General features: G+C 37.9%; 3 protein-coding genes across 5 annotated transcripts; 1 reads left to right on the top strand and 2 right to left on the bottom strand.

Moving 5' to 3' along the window:
• The first annotated feature begins 703 nt into the window (after window positions 1-703).
• On the top strand, window positions 704-6,269 carry LOC146464869 (uncharacterized). 2 transcript variants are annotated; one of them, XM_085129376.1, is made up of 2 exons: window positions 704-768; window positions 5,179-6,269. In XM_085129376.1, the coding sequence occupies exon 2, from the start codon at window positions 5,265-5,267 to the stop codon at window positions 5,940-5,942; it is 678 nt and encodes a 225-aa protein (XP_084985502.1). In that variant the 5' UTR covers window positions 704-768; window positions 5,179-5,264; the 3' UTR covers window positions 5,943-6,269. The 2 variants fall into 2 exon arrangements, with proteins under 2 accessions (XP_084985502.1, XP_084985503.1); XM_085129377.1 differs by having other exon boundaries at window positions 706-774.
• A 4,854-nt stretch (window positions 6,270-11,123) lies between these two features.
• Window positions 11,124-13,113, bottom strand: LOC146464868 (melatonin receptor type 1A-like). The gene has a single exon (XM_085129299.1). The coding sequence runs from the start codon at window positions 12,309-12,311 to the stop codon at window positions 11,364-11,366; it is 948 nt and encodes a 315-aa protein (XP_084985425.1). The 5' UTR covers window positions 12,312-13,113; the 3' UTR covers window positions 11,124-11,363.
• A 2,609-nt stretch (window positions 13,114-15,722) lies between these two features.
• On the bottom strand, window positions 15,723-21,236 carry LOC146464867 (microfibril-associated glycoprotein 4-like). Of its 2 annotated transcripts, XR_014868465.1 has the most exons (5): window positions 20,820-21,236; window positions 18,879-18,993; window positions 18,355-18,784; window positions 16,905-17,196; window positions 15,723-16,856 (listed from the first exon to the last, which is right to left on the bottom strand). XR_014868465.1 is itself a non-coding variant. In XM_085129623.1 (4 exons), the coding sequence occupies exons 1-4, from the start codon at window positions 21,198-21,200 to the stop codon at window positions 16,962-16,964; spliced, it is 1,161 nt and encodes a 386-aa protein (XP_084985749.1). In that variant the 5' UTR covers window positions 21,201-21,236; the 3' UTR covers window positions 15,723-16,961. The 2 variants fall into 2 exon arrangements, 1 of the variants encoding a protein (XP_084985749.1); XM_085129623.1 differs by having other exon boundaries at window positions 15,723-17,196.
• Between the last annotated feature and the right edge of the window lie 885 nt (window positions 21,237-22,121).

The following is a 22,121-nucleotide window of genomic DNA, read 5'->3' as shown; positions in this document are numbered from 1 at the left end:
GGCTGTTCTGGTGCCATAATTATGCACTTGGCTACTTTTTAAAAACAAATTCAGAAACATTGGAGGTAATAATTGATGATAATAATAATAAGTGATAATAATAAGGAACGATTTCGATGAAAATTTTACAAGGAAAAATTAACGATGAAAACGTAACACGACGCTTCGACGCCTTCGTGTCATCATTGCCAAGTGTGGAGAAATTAACCCAAGTGGCATATATAAATACAGAAATAGTGAGTGTGAAAAAATTCATGTAAATTAAATTGACAATTAAATGAAGAGTTTCGCGCGAATAGAGTCCACTTGAGTGTTTAGTGTTGGTCTTTTACTTCTAATAAAGAGTATTCAAACATTAAACACTCAAAATTCCCTCGGCATTTCTTAAAGAAGTTCTCAAGAAGGTTCACGTGAATTTCACTCATTAATTACAGGAAAATTTACGCAGAAAAATTTCTCTAGCTTCGAAGGTCAAACGCCAATGGCCTTGGCTGCGCAACGTAATTATTTTCACTCACTTCTTATTGGACTCACTAGTATATTGGTTTCAATATATGTAATCTATCAGTCCCATACCGTTTATTCTTACCCAGCTGTAAAATCAAGGATTTGTCCCCATGGTAACAGGGTTTGTCCAGCTGGGACTTTGCATGAAGGCAGTTATTAGTGTTAAAATTAATTTTTGGTTCATTTTCTCCTCGATGAGTTCGTAAAAAAAGGTGTTGCTCTTTCTGCTGTCTTTGTTCCTGTTTTCCAGCACTGTTCAAGGTAAAGGTTAGCAATGAATTTCTTGTGACTACGGAAAATCGTTTTTTTTTTTCTGAGAACGTTGATCAAATCCGAAATTCAGAAGATTTTAAAAAATTCGCAGATATTTTAGTACTCCCAGCATACAATATTTATGTTGTAGTCAAGTTTTTGAACTAGAAATTAAAAAAAAAAAGAAGGAAAGAAATGATCACAAAACGGCGTCGCTGCGAAATTTTGCTTGAAATGGATTGTTAAAGTCGTTTCTGCATACTGCCTGGAATGCAATTTTAGCGGCGAGTTTTAAGCTGGTAATCTGCAAATGAATGGATCACCCTAAAACAAAGACTGATCCGCGGCAACCGTATTAATACCACTTTTCCGCAAAAGTTCTTCAAATTCAAAATCACCATTATATGTGAATATCACTAATCACCGCCAGACTAAGTTAAAGGCCGGGCTGAACAATTTGCATGTCACTAAAAGAAAGTATGGCCTCTTGACTCTATTACAAAGACGAAATGAAAACAATATGTTTTACCTTACGATTTTGTGTTTCGGGAAACGAAATATATAAATATAAGTTTTGTAAAGTCCCGCTTTCGCTAACTTACGCAGACACAAATGCGGTGGCCCAATTACCTTATCCAGTTTGATGATAAAACCATATAACCGTCCTCAGAAACGTATGTAACAGCACAAGGATCACAACATTTTGATTCCACTGCAGTGTGAATTGTATGGACTTTAGATAACGTTCGCACCTCATGTGTTTGGTCGGCTAATGAAAACCACTGGCTGTTAAACACTTGCGCAAAAATGAAATGGCTCCCAAAATTTCGGAAATTTGATACGGAAATTTTGGTTACCTCCAAAGGCAGTCCTGTTATCCCGTTCGGTACGGAATGTCGGAGAATTTCGTACCATTTGTCGTTTTTGCTGTTTACAGGCTCGTTACGAAAAGAACGGGTTTTTTTCGGAACGAGAACTACTTTCAGTCAGTGTGCTGTATTTGATAAAGCCTTTACCATTACTCAACGGTGATCCAAATCTGTCGATCAATCTGTTTTTCAGTTCTTGTCGAATGGTAAACACTCCACGTCTTACTTACTTTCTTTTGATTGGCTTAGAAACCGACTGGAAACGGAACTGAAAAAAAAATTAAAATTTTAACATTTCTAAATGGGAGAATTTGATCCCGCAAACCACTCCAGAATCAGCAATAATGCAAAATTAAACTCTAGGCACAAATATTGTGCTCTGCGATTGTTAACCTAAACATGTTTGTAGCCGTTGAGTTCTATTTCAGTTAATATCTACGATATTGTTAGTACGTGACAACTATTCCATCTCGGATTGAGAAAATCAAAATCCCCAGTAAGACCTAGCTCAGTCGAATGGCTTAAAAGAGAAGGCCATTCGGTTCAGCCATCTTTAGTGACCAGAAAATTGGGATGCTGTACTATACAGGGTAAAGAGTTTTGCGTATTAAGCAGTGTGACCCCATAAACATTGAATCGACAGCCACGCAAGCGCTTTGAACGCATCTAAAATGACTTCTTGCAGTGGGTCTTGCAAAATATAAGCTGGTATTATCGATAGGTATGATTTTTATCGTTTAATAAACTTTGCCATAAATTTTCATGCAAAAAATCCAAAAAGACCCCATTCTTCACAGTTATATTCAAAATGAGCCTGTTTAGCTATGCAAGATACTTTTACCCTGCATATGCATGAAGAACACTTTTTTCAATTCATTCCTATTTTTGTACCTCTGTCATAGAGCGAACGATCGATTTCAGTACTTCTCAATTTTACCCAAAGACTTTGAATGTCTGCTGATCTAAATCGCGTCGCCGAATGGTGCTGCTCTCGGCACTGCCTTCTTATAAGCCGGCTCATAAGACAAAGGTCATGTTGTCTTGGGTCCAACAAACGCTTTCAAAATATTGATTTCCTCGGTCAGAAGCTCGGCCAAGGTACCTCATGTAAAAATCTATGAATAGTCCTTGACTCAAACTTGTCTTCACCATGAGCAATCTCACGTCATCTCTGCTATCCTCGCTAATAATAATAATAATAATAATAATAATAATAATAATAATAATAATAATAATAATAATAATAATAATAATAATAATAATAATAATATTAATAATAGTAATACTAATTAATGTTAGATTTTAGGATGAGAGCGAATTTCTCAGTTTTTTTTTCTCTTTATCTTTTCTTTTCTTAATTTTCGCAATTTTAGCTGGACCGTATTTTAACTTCCAAATATATATTTTAGTGATGATGCATGAATAGTAAATAGGTTTTTAATAGTTTTAACTTGTAAATATCGATTTTGCTCCGAAAATTTCAATAAAGTTTAATCATTATAATATCATTATTATTAATCATTTTAGCTTTATTGTTAATTATTTTTAATGCGTCAAACTTTTCTTAGAAAATTTTCTGTAAGTTGGATATTTTAAAATTAGAACTTTTAACTTGTAAATAGCTCTGAATATGTTAATAAAGAAATTGTTTTATTTAAAAAAAAAGTAATACTAATACTAATAATAATAATAATAATAATAATAATAATAATAGTAATAATAATAATAATAATAATACTAATAATAATAATAATAATAATAATAGTAGTAATACTAATAATAATAATAATAATAATAATAGTAATACTACTACTACTAATAATAATAATATTAATAAAAAAGTTTATTACAAAATCCTTAGAAAATCTATTCTTGACAAATCTTCACCTATTCAAAAATAATAATATATGACCAATTCACATTCCACCATCGTTGATTAATTGTTATTTTGATGAAATGAAAATATTAAGAGATCCTAAAATACCAATTTACAAGCTCACGTCGACTTTGTAAAGTTAGCGGACATACGCCACTATTCATAGACTAAAATATTGATGAAATAAAAAGTTATTAAAAAGATCCTAAAATACTAATTCACAAGCTCACGCCATCATTCATTTTCGACTAGAAATACGTGACTCGCAAAACCTCGCGACGCTAGGGCTGGGTGGACAGTTTGTTCGACCGGTGATGTTGTCTTTTGTCTTTGCTTTGTGGTTTCGTGTTATCTCTTTTTTCTTCGCTGCTCGCGCTGAGTTTCGTTGTTTAATCTCCCTCGGCGAATCTGTCTTGTCCTTTGTGCGTCCTCTTGTGGTTCATTTGCATCACAATTTTGTCGTGTTTCACCAATAGTAAACATATTTCACTGCTCGATGGATAAGCACGTTCAGCCCTGAATGAATAAACATGAGTTGCGTCTGATGCCAGCCTGTCTTCCAACCTGTTGCTGCCTAGCAATCTTCCCTTTGTCTGACGTCATTCAAACTTCGTTTGCACTGTTGCCAAGCAACAGCACGAACACCTTCGACGATGTATATGAATATATTTTTCGCTCGAATTCGCGCGGCTTAGCTCTGCTTGTGCCTTCGGCCCGACAAATTTATTAACCTCGCTACGCTTGGGCCTTCGCCCCTCGCTTTGCGAAGAAAAATTAGCGGACACACCCTTGGCTAGTGTTTAAGCGGCAGTCATCAATGAAATCCCCTTGTGGAATTTTGTGGAAAGGTGTCCTGGGGCGTCTTACGCATGTGTGTCCCGACCTTAACATCTCAAAAGAAAGCAGTGTTCCAATCCAAGTGATAGTAATGTGATAAGGTTCCTCATTCTTTTCTGAGAGCTTCTCGGCTAGGCGTTTGAGAAAGCAATTGCAGTCGGCTCCCATCCCACCGTTGGTTCCAAAAACTAGGGGAGTGAAAGATCCCATTTCAACGTTTAGTACACTCTGTTGTTACTTCCGCTTTTTCTCCTCCTCCTGCTCTTTAAAGATTGTGGATGTTGCCTTTCCCTGGTTACACTTGGAGTTCACATGCGTTACTCTGACATCGAAAATGCTGTAACTCGTCGAGACCAAAAGCCCCCTGCCTTCATGTCCAGTCTTGCCTCAGGACTTGTTACCACGCTTCTGAGGTTGAATCGCTCTTTGTTGAGACTACTACTACTACTAATCATCATCATCATCATTATCACCATCATCATCATCATCATCATCATCATCATCAGCTTAAAAGACAAGCACAGTTCCCTTGCTAAATAAAGGGAAGGAACATATTACAAATTTCCATACGAACTAATCATGCCTACATTAGCAGTTAACGAGGGTTTGACAGTAAGTTGTCAATTGCACTCCGACAGAAGTTATAAGCAGGGAATTCTGTGAACTGAACTGTAAAGTCAATTTGGAAAACAAGTAAAGAGCCATTGAAAAACAACACCAGCTTGTTTCAGTAAACTGACTAAAGTAGAGCTGGTCCCCTGGTTAAACGTTGAACAGTGCTCCAACAGTTTTGCAACGTTGCAAACTTAACCGTTATTCATTGATTTCTAATTACAGATTAAACATAAAGAAGCAGCGGAACCCCTTAGAGTCGGACGATCCATCTGAACGAGTCCAATCGAGTTTACGCGAGACAATTAACCATGACCAAGACACGCATGATAACTCACCTCGCAATCATCTGTGTCGCTTGGCTTTCGCAATGCTCGGCAAATGAGAGCGGCTTCAGGATTTGCTTCAAAGAAACTGAACGCAGCTCGCAGTGCCAGGGGCCATCGCACACTTGCAGTGGATGGAGTTCCAACCCAGCTTGGACCCAGGCATTTCGAGATGACACCGACAACCGAGGCGGAGGCTGCCACTACCAATGGAGAATTGAGGCACAGGGCCTTATCGACCCAAGTCTTAATTTTCGTCTTTGCTTCAGGGAAACTGAAGGAAGCTCACAGTGCCAAGGAATACGAAGTTCGTGTACCGGCTGGAGCCTTTACCCGTCTTGGACAAGTCTTTTCCGTGACGACACTGATAACAGGGGCGGCGGCTGTAAGTATTCTTGGAAGATCGAGTCACGATACCCTCCCGACCCGCCAAGGATCGAGGTCTGCCGCGTGTGCTTCAAGGAAACAGAAGGAAGCTCTCAGTGTCAGGGAAATCGCCAAAGCTGCAGTGGATGGAGCAGTTCTGGGAATCCCTCCTGGACCTCACCTTTCCGTGATGACACCGACAACCGTGGGGGAGGGTGTGAGTATCGCTGGTTCCTGGACTGTGTGTCAGAAGCAGCTTCCCAATCTTGTCCATCGGACCGTCCATGCCGGGAGTAGTAATAATAATAATAATAATAATTAATATTTGTATGGCGCAAATTAGCATGTGTATATGATCAAATGCGCCTAGTGCGGTCCATCCAAGTTCAGTTTAACTTAAAATCGCTGTTGGCTGAAAAATAGCAAAGCGTCTTCCACCATAGTGTATTGACAGTGACAACAACAACAACAACAACAATAAAAATTCTTCGCGATACCATTAAAAAATACCTGTATTCAGTATATGTAATCGTCAAGTTTTTCCAGTTTTCGTCCTCAGTCAAATTATATCGATGTATTGTTACAAGTCAGTCAACAAGCAATAAATAATTTTAAGGGTGATAATCCTTGTGCTTTGCTGTGCATTGTGTTAACTCGAGGTGAAAACCAACTTCACGGATACTTACGGCACGCGATTCGAGCGACGACCCTGCGCAGCCTGGGGCCGAATTCACTCAACCCTCCTTAGCACTGATTGTTTACAACAGCCTTTTGTTGACATAAAAATAGTCTTTTGTTCAGAGACAATTCTTAGGATATATCTTAACTGAAAGGACTCAGTGTTTCCGCCCCTGGATCCTAACCGCTTTCCCTGCTCGATAAACAAAACGGTTTATTACCATGCCTTCACGTTGGAGGACTTTGAGTTCCTGTATTCTAACATCTGAAAAAGAGAAAAAGGAAAAAAAAAACCGGAGAATTACTGCTCATTTCAGCCGTAGAGTCAAAAATTACAGCGCAATAAAAAGTACTGCTCAATACCTTTCAATGTTAACCGTTGCACTGTAAGATTCCATTCGGAAACTCAAACTTTGAACAACCTTGTACAAGTACGGTAAAGAAATGTACCAAAATGTAAAACGCACGTGCAGAGCAATTGTTTTCACTCATTAAGCCCATTGTTTGTGGCGCTCTCGTTGCCAGCGCCGTCATCGCTTCGAAAAACTCCCTTATATCATCGGATTATACGACGACCATAGTTAATAAAAGGCGATGGTTATGAAGCTTGACAAACTTCTTTGTTATATGTTTTTGTTAGCGTTTTTGGCCTTGACCGTGCACAAACTACAATAGATTTTGAAATGTTCTGGAGCAGCTGACCAATAGAAACGTTCCTGTTAAGATATTCAACTGTGGTGTGAGCATTAAAACAAAGGATTGTGCACGGTCGTGGCCCTTCCAACTTAAACTGCAGGACCATTGTTTTCATGGCAAAGTTTCATAACCAGTCCCTCAATTAACTATGCGACGACGAAACAAAGAAACAATATAAACAGAAACGTTTTATTAACTGAAACGGTCAAAACATGTAACGAGTAACAAAAACAAAACATTTACTTAATGACCCAGCCAAAAGGGATTAGCTCTATGTAAAATTAGATAAGTCTGAACAGTGAAGAGATGAAGTTGAGCGTACCCTGCACTGGTTGGGACGTGTTGGTATGCCGGGATTGTTACGTAGACATCAGATTTCAGTTAGGTATGAAAACGGCCCACCATCAAAAACAGAGCCAAAAATAACACAGGCCTATTATTCCCAGCGCATCTCCAGTACAATGGATTCATACTGAATCAAAACAAACCGAACAACCAAAATGAGTTATAAGTGATCTACGATCAGAGGGGCCGTTTGTGGAAAGTCCCAAAAATTTTTCGGGCCCGAAACTGCGATTCGAATAGCTTGTCTTTTACTATGATTTGAAGATACAAAACGGCGAATTTATTGTAAGATTTCGTACGTGGGAACGGGCACAAAGACAAAATTAATTGCATCTATTTCTGCAATCAACTTACGAAAATTAAGACACAAACGTTGACAAGAAAGGGGAATTCATGTACAGTATTTGCATCTTTTTCTTCTTCTTCTTTTTTTTTTTTTTCGTTTTCGAGTGGGTCTTCGTTTTCAGGGTCTTCGCCGGTTTTCGACACTACTGATGTGGAATAAGCTTATAAACAAACTAACCGAACTACGGAACATAAACCATTTCAAACAGATAACAGATACGTTAAACAAAACGCTAGCACAGGTTGAAGTTGCAGTTATGATCTAAACAAAACAATTTACTACATTTACTGATCGAAATTAACTTACAAAAATAAATGGTTTCTATATTAGATTTTTTATTTGAACAGCGAAAAAGAATCAGACAAAATAATTATATTGTTCTTCACTCAGAGGTGCCCTTGAATACGGTTCATACATTTTAGTCTGTGATGAAAGAAATCTCAAATTTTAACTATCTAAATGAAAGCTGTTATAATTTAACTTTTCTGTGCTGATGTTTATTTTAGATATTTTTCTTTTCAATTTTATTTTATCTCAAGTTTGAACGCATGTACGCCTGGTGGGTACGTGCTTCGCCATACCGGCTTACAATACAGTAAAAACCCGCGTGTAAGAACCTAGAAAATTAAGAACCTCCTGGCAGAAATTTGCTACTTTAATACTTCAAAATATAAGAACCTGTTTAGCCCAAAAAAAATTCCAACAGGTTCTTATATGCGGGGTTAAACTATTTTATTTACAATATTTTACCAAAAAGGTTGTCTTTAGAGATACAAAAATTGCACAGTTAAACTAAAAATGCACAATGCATGTTAAATGTGAACTGTTGTTATAAAACAATTCGGCTACAATTAAAAGAATGTATCATTTGTATGTAATCTTGGTCTTGGTTTAAGTGTTCCATGCCTGTATCATCTTGCAGCTCATTTTTATATAAACCAGTACAGAAGACGCAAAGCCATTTCTTCTTGCAAGTTTAGATCTGGCATTTTCTGATATTTGAAATATCAAGATGACAAGGTGGTTCCCCTTTCTTTAGACTTGTTACCAGTTTCTCCATGGGAACATATGTTGTGGTTCAATGTTCAAATCAGTTTGATTTTTGAAACTGCTTTATTTTTTCAAACTGGTTTTATTTTTTTGAAACTGGTTTGTTCTTGATTTTAAGCATTTATTCTATAAAATACTGTAACAGTTTATAGTGAAGAACAAACCATATATTATACTACAGTATTTTCTACTCCATAAAAATTAAGAACCTAATTAAGAACCTACTTAGCCTTAAATGCCAGTAAGTACCCCAAAATATAAGAACCTGTTTTGCCAAACTCTAAAAAAGTAGGTTCTTACACGCGGGTTTTTACTGTTGCAGTAGTAAATATCACTACAGCTGCATGTCAGTTCTGAGAGCTGACATTTTAAAACAGTTTGTGTTGAGTGTTTACCAATCTCGAGCGAATGTCACTAAAATCTATAGAAAGAGTTAAACATGGCATATTTTTTAGACAAGGGACAATATTTCTAGCACGTATTTAACACTAGTAACTAATTTATGCAATTTAGTTGGGTAGTTAAGGCGCAGGTGTATGGGCCCACTTGTGTAGTACGTGCACGGTATATTTATTAACTTTAGTGGGTACTACTGTACCATACGCAACTTCTTACATGGTTGGTCGAGAGGACAAAAGAACGAACAACAGAACAATGTTCCCAATCCGATCCTAAACAAAAATTGCAGCTGCAGGTTATAAGGGTCCAGTGAAAATAGAGCTTTTGAGTACTGGCATTGATGACAGCTGCATAGTGTAAAAATTGCCTTACCTTTGCAAATTTTAGCACGTTGTTAACTGATATACATCAGATTTTCTTTATATTGTGGCTAAAGGGAAGTACTTGCATTTTTAAAACTATCATTGACTGATAAATCTGATAAGTGAAATTTAGTGTTGGTAGGCATAAGAAACTTTGGAGCTTAAACATATCATCAACTTTGAGCTTCTTAGAATGGTCATAAACAAATTCCTCTGTAATATATGAGTACATTTTCAATAGGACGGGTAAAGAGAATAAAGAAATAAGATAAGGCCAATATCGGTTGATGGAAAACCAAATTTTCTGTACGTAAACCACGAAATGTTGACAAAGATCATGTATTTGGGTAAAAGAAGTGTTTTGAGCACGTGCTCGAAGTGCATCAACTCATTAAGAAGAAAGAAAAAATATGGAAAAAGCTTTAAAAGCCTAAGGCACAATAGCCACTTAAGTTCTGTGCGTGTCATTTTATGCATTTGAAAGTATCCGATCTTGATTTTAGATCCGTCTATTTGCATACTGGACGTCCGGCTTTTACTGTTCACTTGTTTGTTTACTGTACACTTGTTTGTAAATTGCAAAGGGTTTTAAAAAGGTTTAAAAACTCCACCACGCAGAGCACGAACATAAAAAAACCCCGTACGTTATACTAAAACCTCTTATTACATCCAAATACGCAAATACATAAAGCAGAGCTGAGCGACAGTTTACAAAAATGCAACTGTCAGAAGGAGGCCAGAAAAAAATTCCGGTGGAGAAAAGCTCAGCCGAAAATCTGGGTAGGACATGTTGCCAATCTAGAAAGGGAACACTGGGTGCTTCTACGTATCCAATATTGAACCAAACATTTGTAATCATGATAAGTTTACTTTAATAGTTTAATGAAAGTGTGATACACTATGAGCTTCTCTTGGAAGCTCACTAATTGGAACTCTTTCAGATACACAGTACGTGAGTAAATATTGAAAAAGATGTAAAAGGAAGTTGGCACGTAACGTGCAACGTTTTACTTTTACTCAAGAAACACGTTTCACCTGCAGACTAATTATAAGTTTTCGTTTTCGTGCAGTATAACTTTCAGGAAAAATGAATTAAAATGCTGACTTTTTACGGCTTTATCACACTGTGTTTGTTACACTGTGTTCAAAGCTCTTGCAGTCGTTGCTTCGATTCCTTAAATATAACGAGAAGTCAACAAACACTGAAGTCTTTCCAGTCCTGACAGTCCTGACAAAAAATAAATAAATAAATAAATAAATAAATAAAATAAAAAAGTAAAAATGTTGCGACTGTTAAGGCTGCGTGGACCATTGTCGACATTTCTCTAACATTTTGTTTGAAAATTAATTTATATAAACTTAGCCGGCGAGATTTATCAACCGTTAACAGAGCAAAAATAGATTGCTGTTGCAAATACTGAACAAATATTAGTTAGCAAGTTAGTAGTAGTACATCTACAATAGCAGATCTATGCTTATTAAATATTTTGGAAGAAAAAAAAACTGTTCATGTCGTTAAAAGATAAATCTACTCATTCATACAATGAAACTAAAACTTTCGCCCGTGGTCCATGCAAGCAATTAAATATAATTTCTTTTCGGCAAAGTGCGGTTCATTTTAATTAGAAAATGTCATGGTTTATGAATATCTAATTCAGCTATGAAGTTGGCACGACTTTAGTTTCTCCTTGAACTTAGAATATATCGTCGCGGATACAACTTGATTATGAACTGAAGGTCCCTTCTGCGGTTCATTTATGCCTTTGTTTCAGTACATCTTCATTGCTCCAGGGTTAGACATTCCAGATGCTTCACCTTGAATGAAATCTCAGCAAGTTCATTTTAGCCACATTTCAATAGTTTCAAGAATTCTAAACGGAATGACCTGTTCATTACTCCATAAATGAAGGGGTTTACAACACTAGATGTGTACGCAAAGTAAGTGTAAGCGAGGTAAACTCGACGGTCAAACCACTCAGCACGCATGATATCTACAAAGTCAATCACGATACACGGGATCCAGCAAAGAAAAAAAGCTAAGACGATTACGAAAACAGTACGAGTGACAACAATCTCAGCTGGATTGAGACTGTTAAGAGAAGTTGTTGAGGGCTTTCTTGCGGCCAATCGTCTAAAATGTCTCCTGATTGCTCTGAACACCTTAACGTAACACCATGTGATTATCAAAGCGGGCAGGAAGACAAAAGCAACACAGGAAAATATAGTGTATATTTGGCTGCTCATCACAGTTCGATACAAGTTTACGCAGATGGCTTTACCTGGATGAAACACAAACAGGTTTGCATGTTGCCCGAATGTTATGCTTGCCAAAATCCCGAAGGACAGCAAACTCGCCACGATGATCATCACTGTGGTGTTTCTGGGGGTGAAGATCTTTTTGTACAAATCTGGTTTTAAGACTCGAAAGTATCGGTTTACTGCTGTCAGGGCCATCATTTGAAGCGAGAGAAATGCCAGGAAATGCACTAGAAATCCTTGGACGTGGCAACTATGGGCCCCAAAGATCCATTTCTCGGCAATCAGGGATCCTTCTGACAGGGGCATGGCAATAAGTGACATTATTATGTCGCTTACAGCAAGTGTCAAGACAAGCACGTTTGTGACAGATCGTAGATGGTTGTTCTTGAAGAAAGCGATGCAGAGGAGAGTGTTTCCAAAAAGAGAAACGATGTTGATGACGAAGAGTATTCCAACCTCTGCGACTACCGTAACCGTCGTTCGGTTCGTCAACGTGATTGGGATATGCGCTGGGGTAAAGTTTGTCTCCATTGTTTCCAGAGAAGTTGATCTCTTTGTAAATAGCGAAGATTCTTTTCTCACGAGGATTTAGATTGAATCTTTTTGGAGTGCACACGTCTTTCTTGAGCCAGAGGCCGTCTTCGGACTTAACTAGTGGACGGGTAGAAATCCTCCTTTAACAAGCAGTACGCCAGAATTAAGCTTTAGCTTCTCTGGTCTTCAACTGACCGTGTCTGCGGTGTATATATGTATAACAGCGGAACTTTTGTGGCTGGCATCAGGAAAGATCGGGAAACTAACTTGCGCTCCCACGTAAGAAACGTGCAGCGATCCAAAATAGAACTGTGACGCGCACAGGAATCGATTTAAAACGAAACCGTTTAGTATATTCAAACATTATCACCGAATCTTTGTTGACTGTCAAGACAAGTACATCCTGTTGTCGTGTATGACAGAGAACTTGCGAGTATTTACATATCCGTATGTTGCAACTAATAAATACCAATCTCTTTTGTTTGCTTGATGATGAGTGGGCCTGCTTTTGAAAACTATGAAAATTGCACTAAATTGAAAACGTCTTTGAACACAATCACCATGGACGACAATGAAAAGATCTAGAAATGTGATCTGCGGTATCAGATCTAGAATGGCAATTAAGGCTGTCCATTTCTTGAAAACAAATACGAGAAATGATACGAAAAATCACTTCGAATACAGTAGTCGCTACAGATGTATTGTGTCCCATCATTTGCATAAAAGATCTTGGACGTTTAAAATTGCGATTGCTTTTTAAGTTCAAGAGTGTGTATGCCACGATCTATGAGAGACGCCAAAACACAGCGGGATGTTAATATATCGAGGGATTTAAGCGGAGATTAAGTTTCTGAAGCTCGAGTTTCAATAACCTCCGACATCAATACAGTACGATTAGGAAAATAACAGTAAGAAATCTCAAAGTTAATAAACGCTTTACCCGCAAAGACGTCTCAAAAGTTAAAAACGCCCAGTTGTCTAAAAAGCATTAGGTTTATTTTGTCGCCATTGGTCAGAATATTCTACAAATCTCGTCTAGACTAAAAGTAGTCAAATGCGTACTTTAATCTTGCTTACACCTTTAACGAAATGAAAACATAGTTATTATTTAGTTTTAGAATTTGTGCAATAGATCTAGATCAGCAAGAAATGCTGCTTTTTTTTGAAACGCAGTCCAAAGTTAAAAGTAAGGTTGCGCATTTCATTTCGTGCCCTTGTCTACCAAAACAACGGCTTGGTGAATTTTCGTGATGGAAATATTTCGCCCTTTATGATGCAAAATAGGTTTCACATGAAATGCAAAGATAGGGAAGTCTTACAAAACAAAACCCGATCAATTAAACTGCCGAATGTTCCTCTAGAAAGCAAAGTTCCGGTGCTATTTGAACGCAATCCAAAATTCGCTTCCTGGTTCAGTATTTTTTGCCGCTGAGTACAATAATTGAACAGATATCAAACTGTGATTTACCATAAGAACATTATTACCTTTTTCTTTTGGCGTTGCCAGAATTCTTGTCAAAACAGTTTTATCGGACCAAGCTTTTATATTTGAAGTTTACTCAATATTCGGCAAGGTCCGGGAGTAAGGCTATATTATAGAAACAAGACCTTGAGTTCTTATTCCTTAGCCTCTCAAGGTGAAAATAATCTTTCTTATCACCTACAGCATTGTTTACGTTTTAGCTATTTATGACAATTTTTGTAGAACATGAGATATTTCCTTTAGCAGTGATCAAATTGTCTCAGTTATTTGACCCAATGAACCTTTTTCACATTTAGACAGTACACAAGTAAGAAAAAAATTGTGCTAATCATTTGGTTCTGTATTAATGAGCTGAAAAATTGTTTTCTCTTACTGCGGAAGAGTCAGTAATTATGAATAAAACAAATCTTCCAATCACTCACGAGTCGATCCAATAAACACTCTAAAACATGGCAGGTGCTTGTTTTGGAGGAAAACACGACGCAGAAAAGTAATTAAGCTTCTGTGCTCGTGGGCGTGCAAGAATATCACATGGACATTTCTAGGCTTCATGATAATTTCGTCGTGAGAGATATACAAATATGGTTTAAGGCTAAAACCGCTAACGACTGGCAATATCTCCTAAGCGAAAAAACAATACTAGGAAAACTAGAATTGCGCAATGTTAGTATTAATATAATTTGTGTTTTGCTCAGATTAGCATTTCTGGAAGTCTCTCGACATAAGTATTATACCAGGTATGAGCTCCTTTTAATTGAGGAAAAAGGAAAATTACGAATTTTTCTTTTGTAGCCTGTTATATCAAAAAAAAAAAAAAAAAAGATGCTCTGGGAAACGCTGTTTAACCAATGACGACTGTGAATTTAAAGATTTTAGTACCGTAGTGGAGACGGTCCATCTTTTCAAAAGCAGGAACATGCACAAGAACCCTTGATCATTGGGGTCATCCCCGCGTCAATCTCAAACTAACTTACAATAAAACAAAACAAAACAAAACAAAAGGAAAGAAAACTATAATAGGAAAGTAATAAAGAAGGAAGGAAATGTCACAAAAACAGCATGGGGAGTGGAGGGTAGGGGAGGGTAGGGGAGGGGAATCATCGGGGCAGACGCTACCAATAAAGCAGAATTGTACTTTTTTTTTTCTCAAAGTGATAACATGTTAAGAAATTGTAAAACTTACGTGGATGGGTTAGGAACTGGAATTTGAATAGTTGATTTTGCGGGTTTGTCGTGGTTTTGGAATTTGCCACTTCTATGTGCGAAATGAGGGAAAAATATCCCAAGGGTTTTACAATCTACGTCGATATAAAATCAGAGAATTAACCTTTGATTTGAAGTTACAGCGTTCGATTAACTATTTAATAATTTTTTTTTGACTGTCAAGGATTTCAAGGTTACCCACCTCCCCCCCCCCCCCCCAAAAAAATAGATTTAATACCAACTTGGTCGCCGAAGGACGATTTTAACAAATATCACTTTTAGATTTTTTGAAAGCATTTGAAATTTAGAGACATGCAAAAATAAATTAAACTGCATGTTATACGCTTCACGGGGAAACAACAATTTACTTACAAAATTTACAATTTACGGAAATCGAGCCTATTTTTCTACTGACATTTCACCTGCAGGTGGGCAGATAAATGCGTGCCTCTTTCTCTTAAAAATAGGATGAACCACCCCCCATGAGTAGCTGAAAACTGCACAAGCCACCCCTTACCAAGGGCTCTCGATCAAAAACGGGTGACCCACCCGCTCTCTATTCCAGCCCACCCGACCCTATACTTTTTTATCAGTCCCTAAATACCAGTAATGTAGCAAAAATTCTCATTAAAAAAGATAAAGTTTAATTAACAGTGGTCACAATGAATAAATTAAAGAAAGAAATACAACGGAAAAGGGGAATAATTAAGCATAACAACATCAACAACTGAGAAAAGTTTATTATATCACAATCAAATAAATTAATACAAAAATTCTTCCACCCGCACGTAGCTAACTAATCGAGGCGGGAGAAGAAAGAAAACATTTGCTGTCAAAAGCACCTAAACGTAACACTAATATTAAGGATTATTGAAGACAGTGAATAAGTAACTAGGGTTTACTTGGAATCGGTCAACCGGGGCATCGTTTTCTCATATAAGCACTTGGTAAAAGTTGGTCAACATCTGAACTTTATTTTATTAACAATCCGTACTTAACGTTCAAACTAAGGCCTTTTCGCGTGCAGGCGCTAAAATCTAAAATGGGATACCAACTAGTCTCAAAAACCTATCTAAAAACTCTTTTAAAAAAGCTAACTGAAATACTAGAAATTGAAAACTCCTATGTCGAGATAGATACCATAATTAATAAAATGAAAGATTAAAATTCCGACCAAAGTTTAGTAGGACTTAGTCTTCCTTGCTACACTGCGTTATTGTCTAGTTTTCCTTTTCACACATTATCATTGTTATTTTTGTACACATTGTCAAAAAAATTGTTATTTTGTGTGTACAGTCTGGCTTGCCGCGATTAGCTCTTCGCTATTTGCAAGCATGCCTAGTTATTTGTAGATGAATAAAACTTGAAAACTTGAAGACTAACAGTTGGTCCGTCAAGGAGGGTGACCCACCTTACCGGACCAACTTTGCTCATATAAACAGGCCTTACCTTTCAAACAAGGAGACTACAACAGCGATCGTACGGACTTTATTTGCTGATGAAGCTATGTAAACACCTTAATTTCATTCTACTAAGAGGAGCATCTTGATTAACTGGAATCGACCCGGGATTTAAGTTGCAACTTCACCAACTGCAAGTAAAACATAAAACATTTCTGTTCTAATCGGGGTTTTAACCCACAGCTCTGACGTTTCCATACATGTAATTTGCTAAATCAGCACAAACCGGCTCTACTGACTGAACTGTCAAGATATATGTATATTCATATAGGTCCAGGAAAGGACATGGTCCGCATGAATCTTATCCATTTCAGACGGCTTTCTCCTGCACTTTACTTTCCTGCAATATACATTTCTACGGGCGGCTATGATTAACAAATACATTTATACAGGCGGCTATGATTAATAAATACATTTATACGGGCGGCTATGATTATTACAAACAAACAAACTGATTAAAAAAAGAAAAGAAAAGAAAACCGAAACAAATAAAACAGATGTTTATTCCATATTAGCCTTGACTTTCATTTCGGTGTGCTTCAGTGAGTAATTGTGACCTCTAAAGCCTCCCCAGTTTACACCTGTGCCTCCGTTAGAGTGATTTCCTTTCAGGTATAAACCGTTTAGATTGGAATCGTGACACGCGTTGTACCACCAGGCTCCTTTGTACCAACCAGCACAGTTGCCTCTCGAAGCCAAATCATTGTCTTGATCTTTAGTGGTAAAACGCATCCCACTAGGAATCAAAAGAGAACGAAACATTTAAACTGTTTGTAGAAAATGTAAGGGTCTGACTCAACAATCTCTTTAACCCTTTGGTGTTAATTCTCACCCATTGCTAGCTGCACCAAACTTGTGTCTCGCAACGTAGTTTGTTCCAAAAACATTTTAGTCCGTATCTTTGAATTTTTTGAGAATTCGAAATTCCACTGACTCTTAAAAAGTTTCGATCCATATATTTTGATGCTAAAAAACTCTTTCCAGAGACGCTAGATAAAGTGTATGTGTCCATTAGAGTAAATACAGTCGAAGTTCTCCTTGCGACAACTCTCGTAAGCGACCTGCTCTACTGTTACGACCACCATTGTAAAACCCCGTTTAAAATGTCCCTTAACTGGCACTGTAATTAAAAGCTTTCGTGAGCGACTACTCCTATAAGTGACCGGGCCGACCACTTTTGAGACATGTTGAGAATTACCAACTGGTCTTATCCTTTGTTTTTAAGCCCCTGCAAGCGACCACTCAAAGATTCTGATACGTATTACGACTACTCTCTAATAAAAGTAAATCACATTTACAGTAATATAGCACTGCCTAATAATGTTCGTCGATTAAGATCTGGAATCTAAAGTTCAAGATGATTTACGGCTGGATCAAGAGTGTTACCCTGAGACCGAGGTAGAACTGAAGCTTCATGCTAAAGGCTCTGGTAAGTCACCAGCTTTTATTGTTTCAGCTTTTGGTCGTTTACGAGATTGCATTCTTTTAAGCGACCAGCTCTACTTACGACCACTTTTTCCAATCCCTGAGGTGGACGCTAACGAGAGCTTCGACTGTAGCTCTTTTCGCAGTTTCTGTTCTTACTCTCGAGACCAATTGATGGTTTGAATGTGACGTCATGGCGGCCATGTAAGCCGAAGAGGAACAATAAGATTTTTTTGATCCTCTGGAAGTTAACGTCCATTTTTATGCAAACTATGTGAACAAATTTTCTTTTTGTTTACTCCAAAATGACGGCAGTGCAAACCAGCTATAAGTTCTTTCTATTTCTCCTTGTGTTGTGGATCCTTTGAGAAGCCTTGAGCAAAGTAATCTATATACGAATTCAGAATCAGCGAAATAAGTTCCAAATGCCAAGGCTTCGGAGATAATAGATTCAGTAGCATACACTTACTTCACTTTCCAATACACGTCTGCTGAGGTCATCGAGTTACCCGCCGTGCCACTGTATCCTCCAATCAAAATCCGGTATTTATCGCTCTCGTTTGCCACCTTAAATGTCGTGTACTCTGCGTATCTGGTGTTGTCTTCAAAGTCCTCCAGATCAACTCTCAAGGTGACGATATCAGCGGCTGTCAAACGGTGAAGATTGTCGTTTCCAAGCCAGAACTCGCCGTTGAGATTTCCAAACCCCGTCTTGTAGGACGCCCAACCAAGATAAAAATCAACCGAGCCGTCCAAACGTCTCTGAAAAACGGTCCAACCTCCACCGTCCGTGGTCATGTCGCACAACGCATGCATTGGTTTGCCCCCATCTGGGTTAACGGTGTACACGCCACTGGCTGTGAAACCATCCCGAAGAAGTTGTGCGCAGCTTTCGGGTTCTGTTGATGGAAGAATAGTCAGGCATGACATGGTCATGACGAGTATTGCTTTCCGCGAACAACTTTGACACATCTGGAATATTTCAAAACTTACTGCAAGGTTTCCCTTTATAGCCATTATTACATTTGCATCGTGTGCTGTCATCCTCGTAGCTAGGTACGCAGACTTCTTTGTCACCACAAAGGGAACTGTCGGCCTCACAAGCACTCTGTTTAAAAATACAATGTTTACTGATTGTAGTTACCACCTCTTTCCATGCGTGATATCTTGAGTAATGAACACTTTACTTTACTTCAGGCGACTAATTAATAATAAATGCGCCACCCTAATAATAATAACAATAGAAAATATTAAAAAAAAAAAGAAACTTACGGCTAAAATTAAGAAATAGCCTAAAAGGTGGTCTTCAGCTTCCTTTTAAAAGTATCAATAGAAGTGGATTCCCTGATAAGTCTCGGCAGAGCATTCCATAACTTAGGTGCGGCGAACACATAGGCCCTTTTCACCGAGAATGGCCTTAGGCTTAATATTCGGATAACTAAGCAAGGTGCAGTCGTTAGAACTTCTTAAGTCATATCTGGACACAGGCTTAGAAATAATTAAACAGCTTAAATACGAAGGTGCTAGGGCTCTAAAAATCTTAAAAACAATCAACAGAATTTTAAATTCAATCCTAAACTTTACAGGCAACTAATGTAAGTCCACTAATAAAAGAGTAATGTGACAATATTTACTTTCGTTACATATCAATCTAGCACACATGTTCTGCACACGTTGTAGCTTGTTGAGTTGATACTCTAGCAGACCATATAAAAGGCTGTTGCAGTAATCGATTCTACTTGAAATAAAAGCATGAACCAAAGTCTTGGTCCTGTCTTTAGATAGATACTTTCTTATGCGTCTCAGATTATACAAATAATAAAGCCGCAGAGTTACATGTTTTTAGAATATGGGTTGCCATCGTCAGCTTAGCATCAAACCATGAGCCCAAATTCCTTGCAGACGACACAGGAGTGATAGTTGCAGCCCCGACACGAAGGTTATTGATAGATACTTTAGCTAGCTGCTGCGGTGTGCCAATGATTATGAATTCAGTTTTATCATCGTTAAGTTTCAATTTGTCGTTCAGCATCCAGTCACGAATGTCCTCAATACACCTTTCAACCCTAGCGAAGGCGGCCTCTTGATTTGCTATATTATTAGGACAAAAGGATAAATAAAGTTGGCTATCTTCAGCATGGCATTCAATAATGTAATTTCATTAACATCCTCCAGTTCTGAGCTAAAAAGACTTTAGGGATCGTGCTTTCTCAGCTGCGGCCCCTGATCTCTGGAATAGGCTGTCTGCAGACATTGGTAATTAAGGACAGCAATTTTTAATAAGTTTAATGTTAAATGAAAACGCGTCTTTTTAGACCTCCTTTAAATTCGTAATGTTTTAAGATCTTGCATGTTAGCTTTTTGATCTTAAAACTGTTAAATATATGATGATTTTTATATATTTGGGGTTTTATTCAGTTTGTGTTTTTATCTTTTTACTTGTATTTAGAAGCATTTTTGTAATGCGCACAATGTAAAAATTAATCATTAAGATTCAAGAGATGACCATCCACTCTTCTTGTTTACGAAAGCAACACAGCAATAAACCCTTTACCAACTTCCCGATCTTCCCACCGACCAATTGAAAGTCCGACACGCTCAAACCACTACACCACCTCGCCTCCATTGAGGAATTATCCTGAAGCAGTAATGTTTGAATCATTAAGTGACTTAAAAGTCACTTCTTCTTCTTCTTGTATGACTCATACTTCCGTTATCTTTCTTCATCGTCATGGGTAGTTTTGTTTATAATCAACTTAAGGCCGTAGACACAATCGAGCGAATTGCTCACCTAGCATCTGTTACCATCAAGGGTGCATGCACTGACATCCCTTCCCGTTTTATCAGGTGTAGTAAAAAACATAAACGGAAAAAAAAATATTCGAGAGGAGCGATAAATAAAAAAAGGGAAGAAGAAGAAGTTCGTAAAATTACCTTCATTCCCTTGTATTTGAAATTGTCATCTTTCGTGAAGTTAGCATGGCCAACAAATCGATCGGAGCTGTTTACTTGACATCTAAAGCGCTTAGCGTTGTTCTTGATGCGCCCAAAGTTGTAAGAGTGGCAGTTTTCTTTCTCGACGCACTCAAGCTGACAAGAACCTTCAGAATCCACTTCCACTTCTTTTATAACGCTTCCTTTAAGTATTCGTCCTTCTATTGCTTTGGCAAAGTGAACAGCTTTCAGGCCAGGCTGTGAAATACGACTTGTAGAGTGCACAGCCGTACCAAAGCTGCCAAAGAGGAACACCATCAAGAGATGCATTGTCCTTGTCAGAGGTTGAAGTTGTGAAATTATTTTATTCGTGCAGCACATGAAAAATAGATGATCATGAATTTACATTGGCGCCTGTAAGATGACTTGGCGCAAATGTAGCCTGCGTAGCAGACGTTTCCGGAAGCGACTGCTACGCAGGCTAGCGCAAATGCAACCATAACTATTCAGTTATTTGGCTGATAAAGTTAAAGTTCTAAGCTTTGCCTTTCTTTTTATGCGTTAATTCTTTCGATTTTTAAAATATCTTTTCTTTCGTTTTTGTGATTGCGTGTTTGTATCGGCCTTTCCGAGTAGATTTTACTTTCAAATGAGACAACCGAATAACAAAACCTACCTGCTCTTTCTACGGGACGCAGACAAAAGTTTGGAGCCTGACGTAATTATTGCCCTCAGCCAAAAGTTGCATTGAAACTATAGGTGCCTGGTTTATATTAGAACACCGTGAAACTTTTTCTGGTTTTGTTAAACTGATAAACCTAATTTAGTGGGAAATATTTCATTGTTTGGGTCAGTGTTCTGAGTAGCTCAAAATGTGTCAATGTCAGAAGCGGAAAACTGAAAGGGATGTTAAGATTGTTAAGGTAACCAAAACATTGGTCCATCACGTACGCGCTCTTGTTCAAAAACGGAGCTAAAGCACAGACGATCGTGAGCCACGCACGGCAACCGGAAGTCGAATGTTGCCTTTTTTTGGCGTGGTTTTGCTCCTTACCACGGACAGGGAAAGCTCTAGCTTGTTGATGACTGTTGCTTGACGCGATGGCGTGAAAACGCTCCAAAAAGGGAAAATTCAATTTCCGGTTGCTGTCCGTGGCTCAAAAACGTCTGTGCTTAAGTTCCTTAATAGCAAACCAGCAGGTTGACATTTATGGGTTCTTTGATGGGGCTTTTATCATGGCGCCAAATAGTCTTCATTGTGTATTCATAAATGCTTCATGATAGCAAACCAGTTCTTTGATC

Source organism: Pavona decussata, unplaced genomic scaffold (assembly GCF_977016875.1).
Source record: "Pavona decussata unplaced genomic scaffold, jaPavDecu1.1 SCAFFOLD_161, whole genome shotgun sequence".
Taxonomy (NCBI): domain Eukaryota; kingdom Metazoa; phylum Cnidaria; class Anthozoa; order Scleractinia; family Agariciidae; genus Pavona; species Pavona decussata.
Note: the sequence above shows the minus strand (reverse complement) of the source record. Positions and strands in the feature narration are given on the sequence as shown.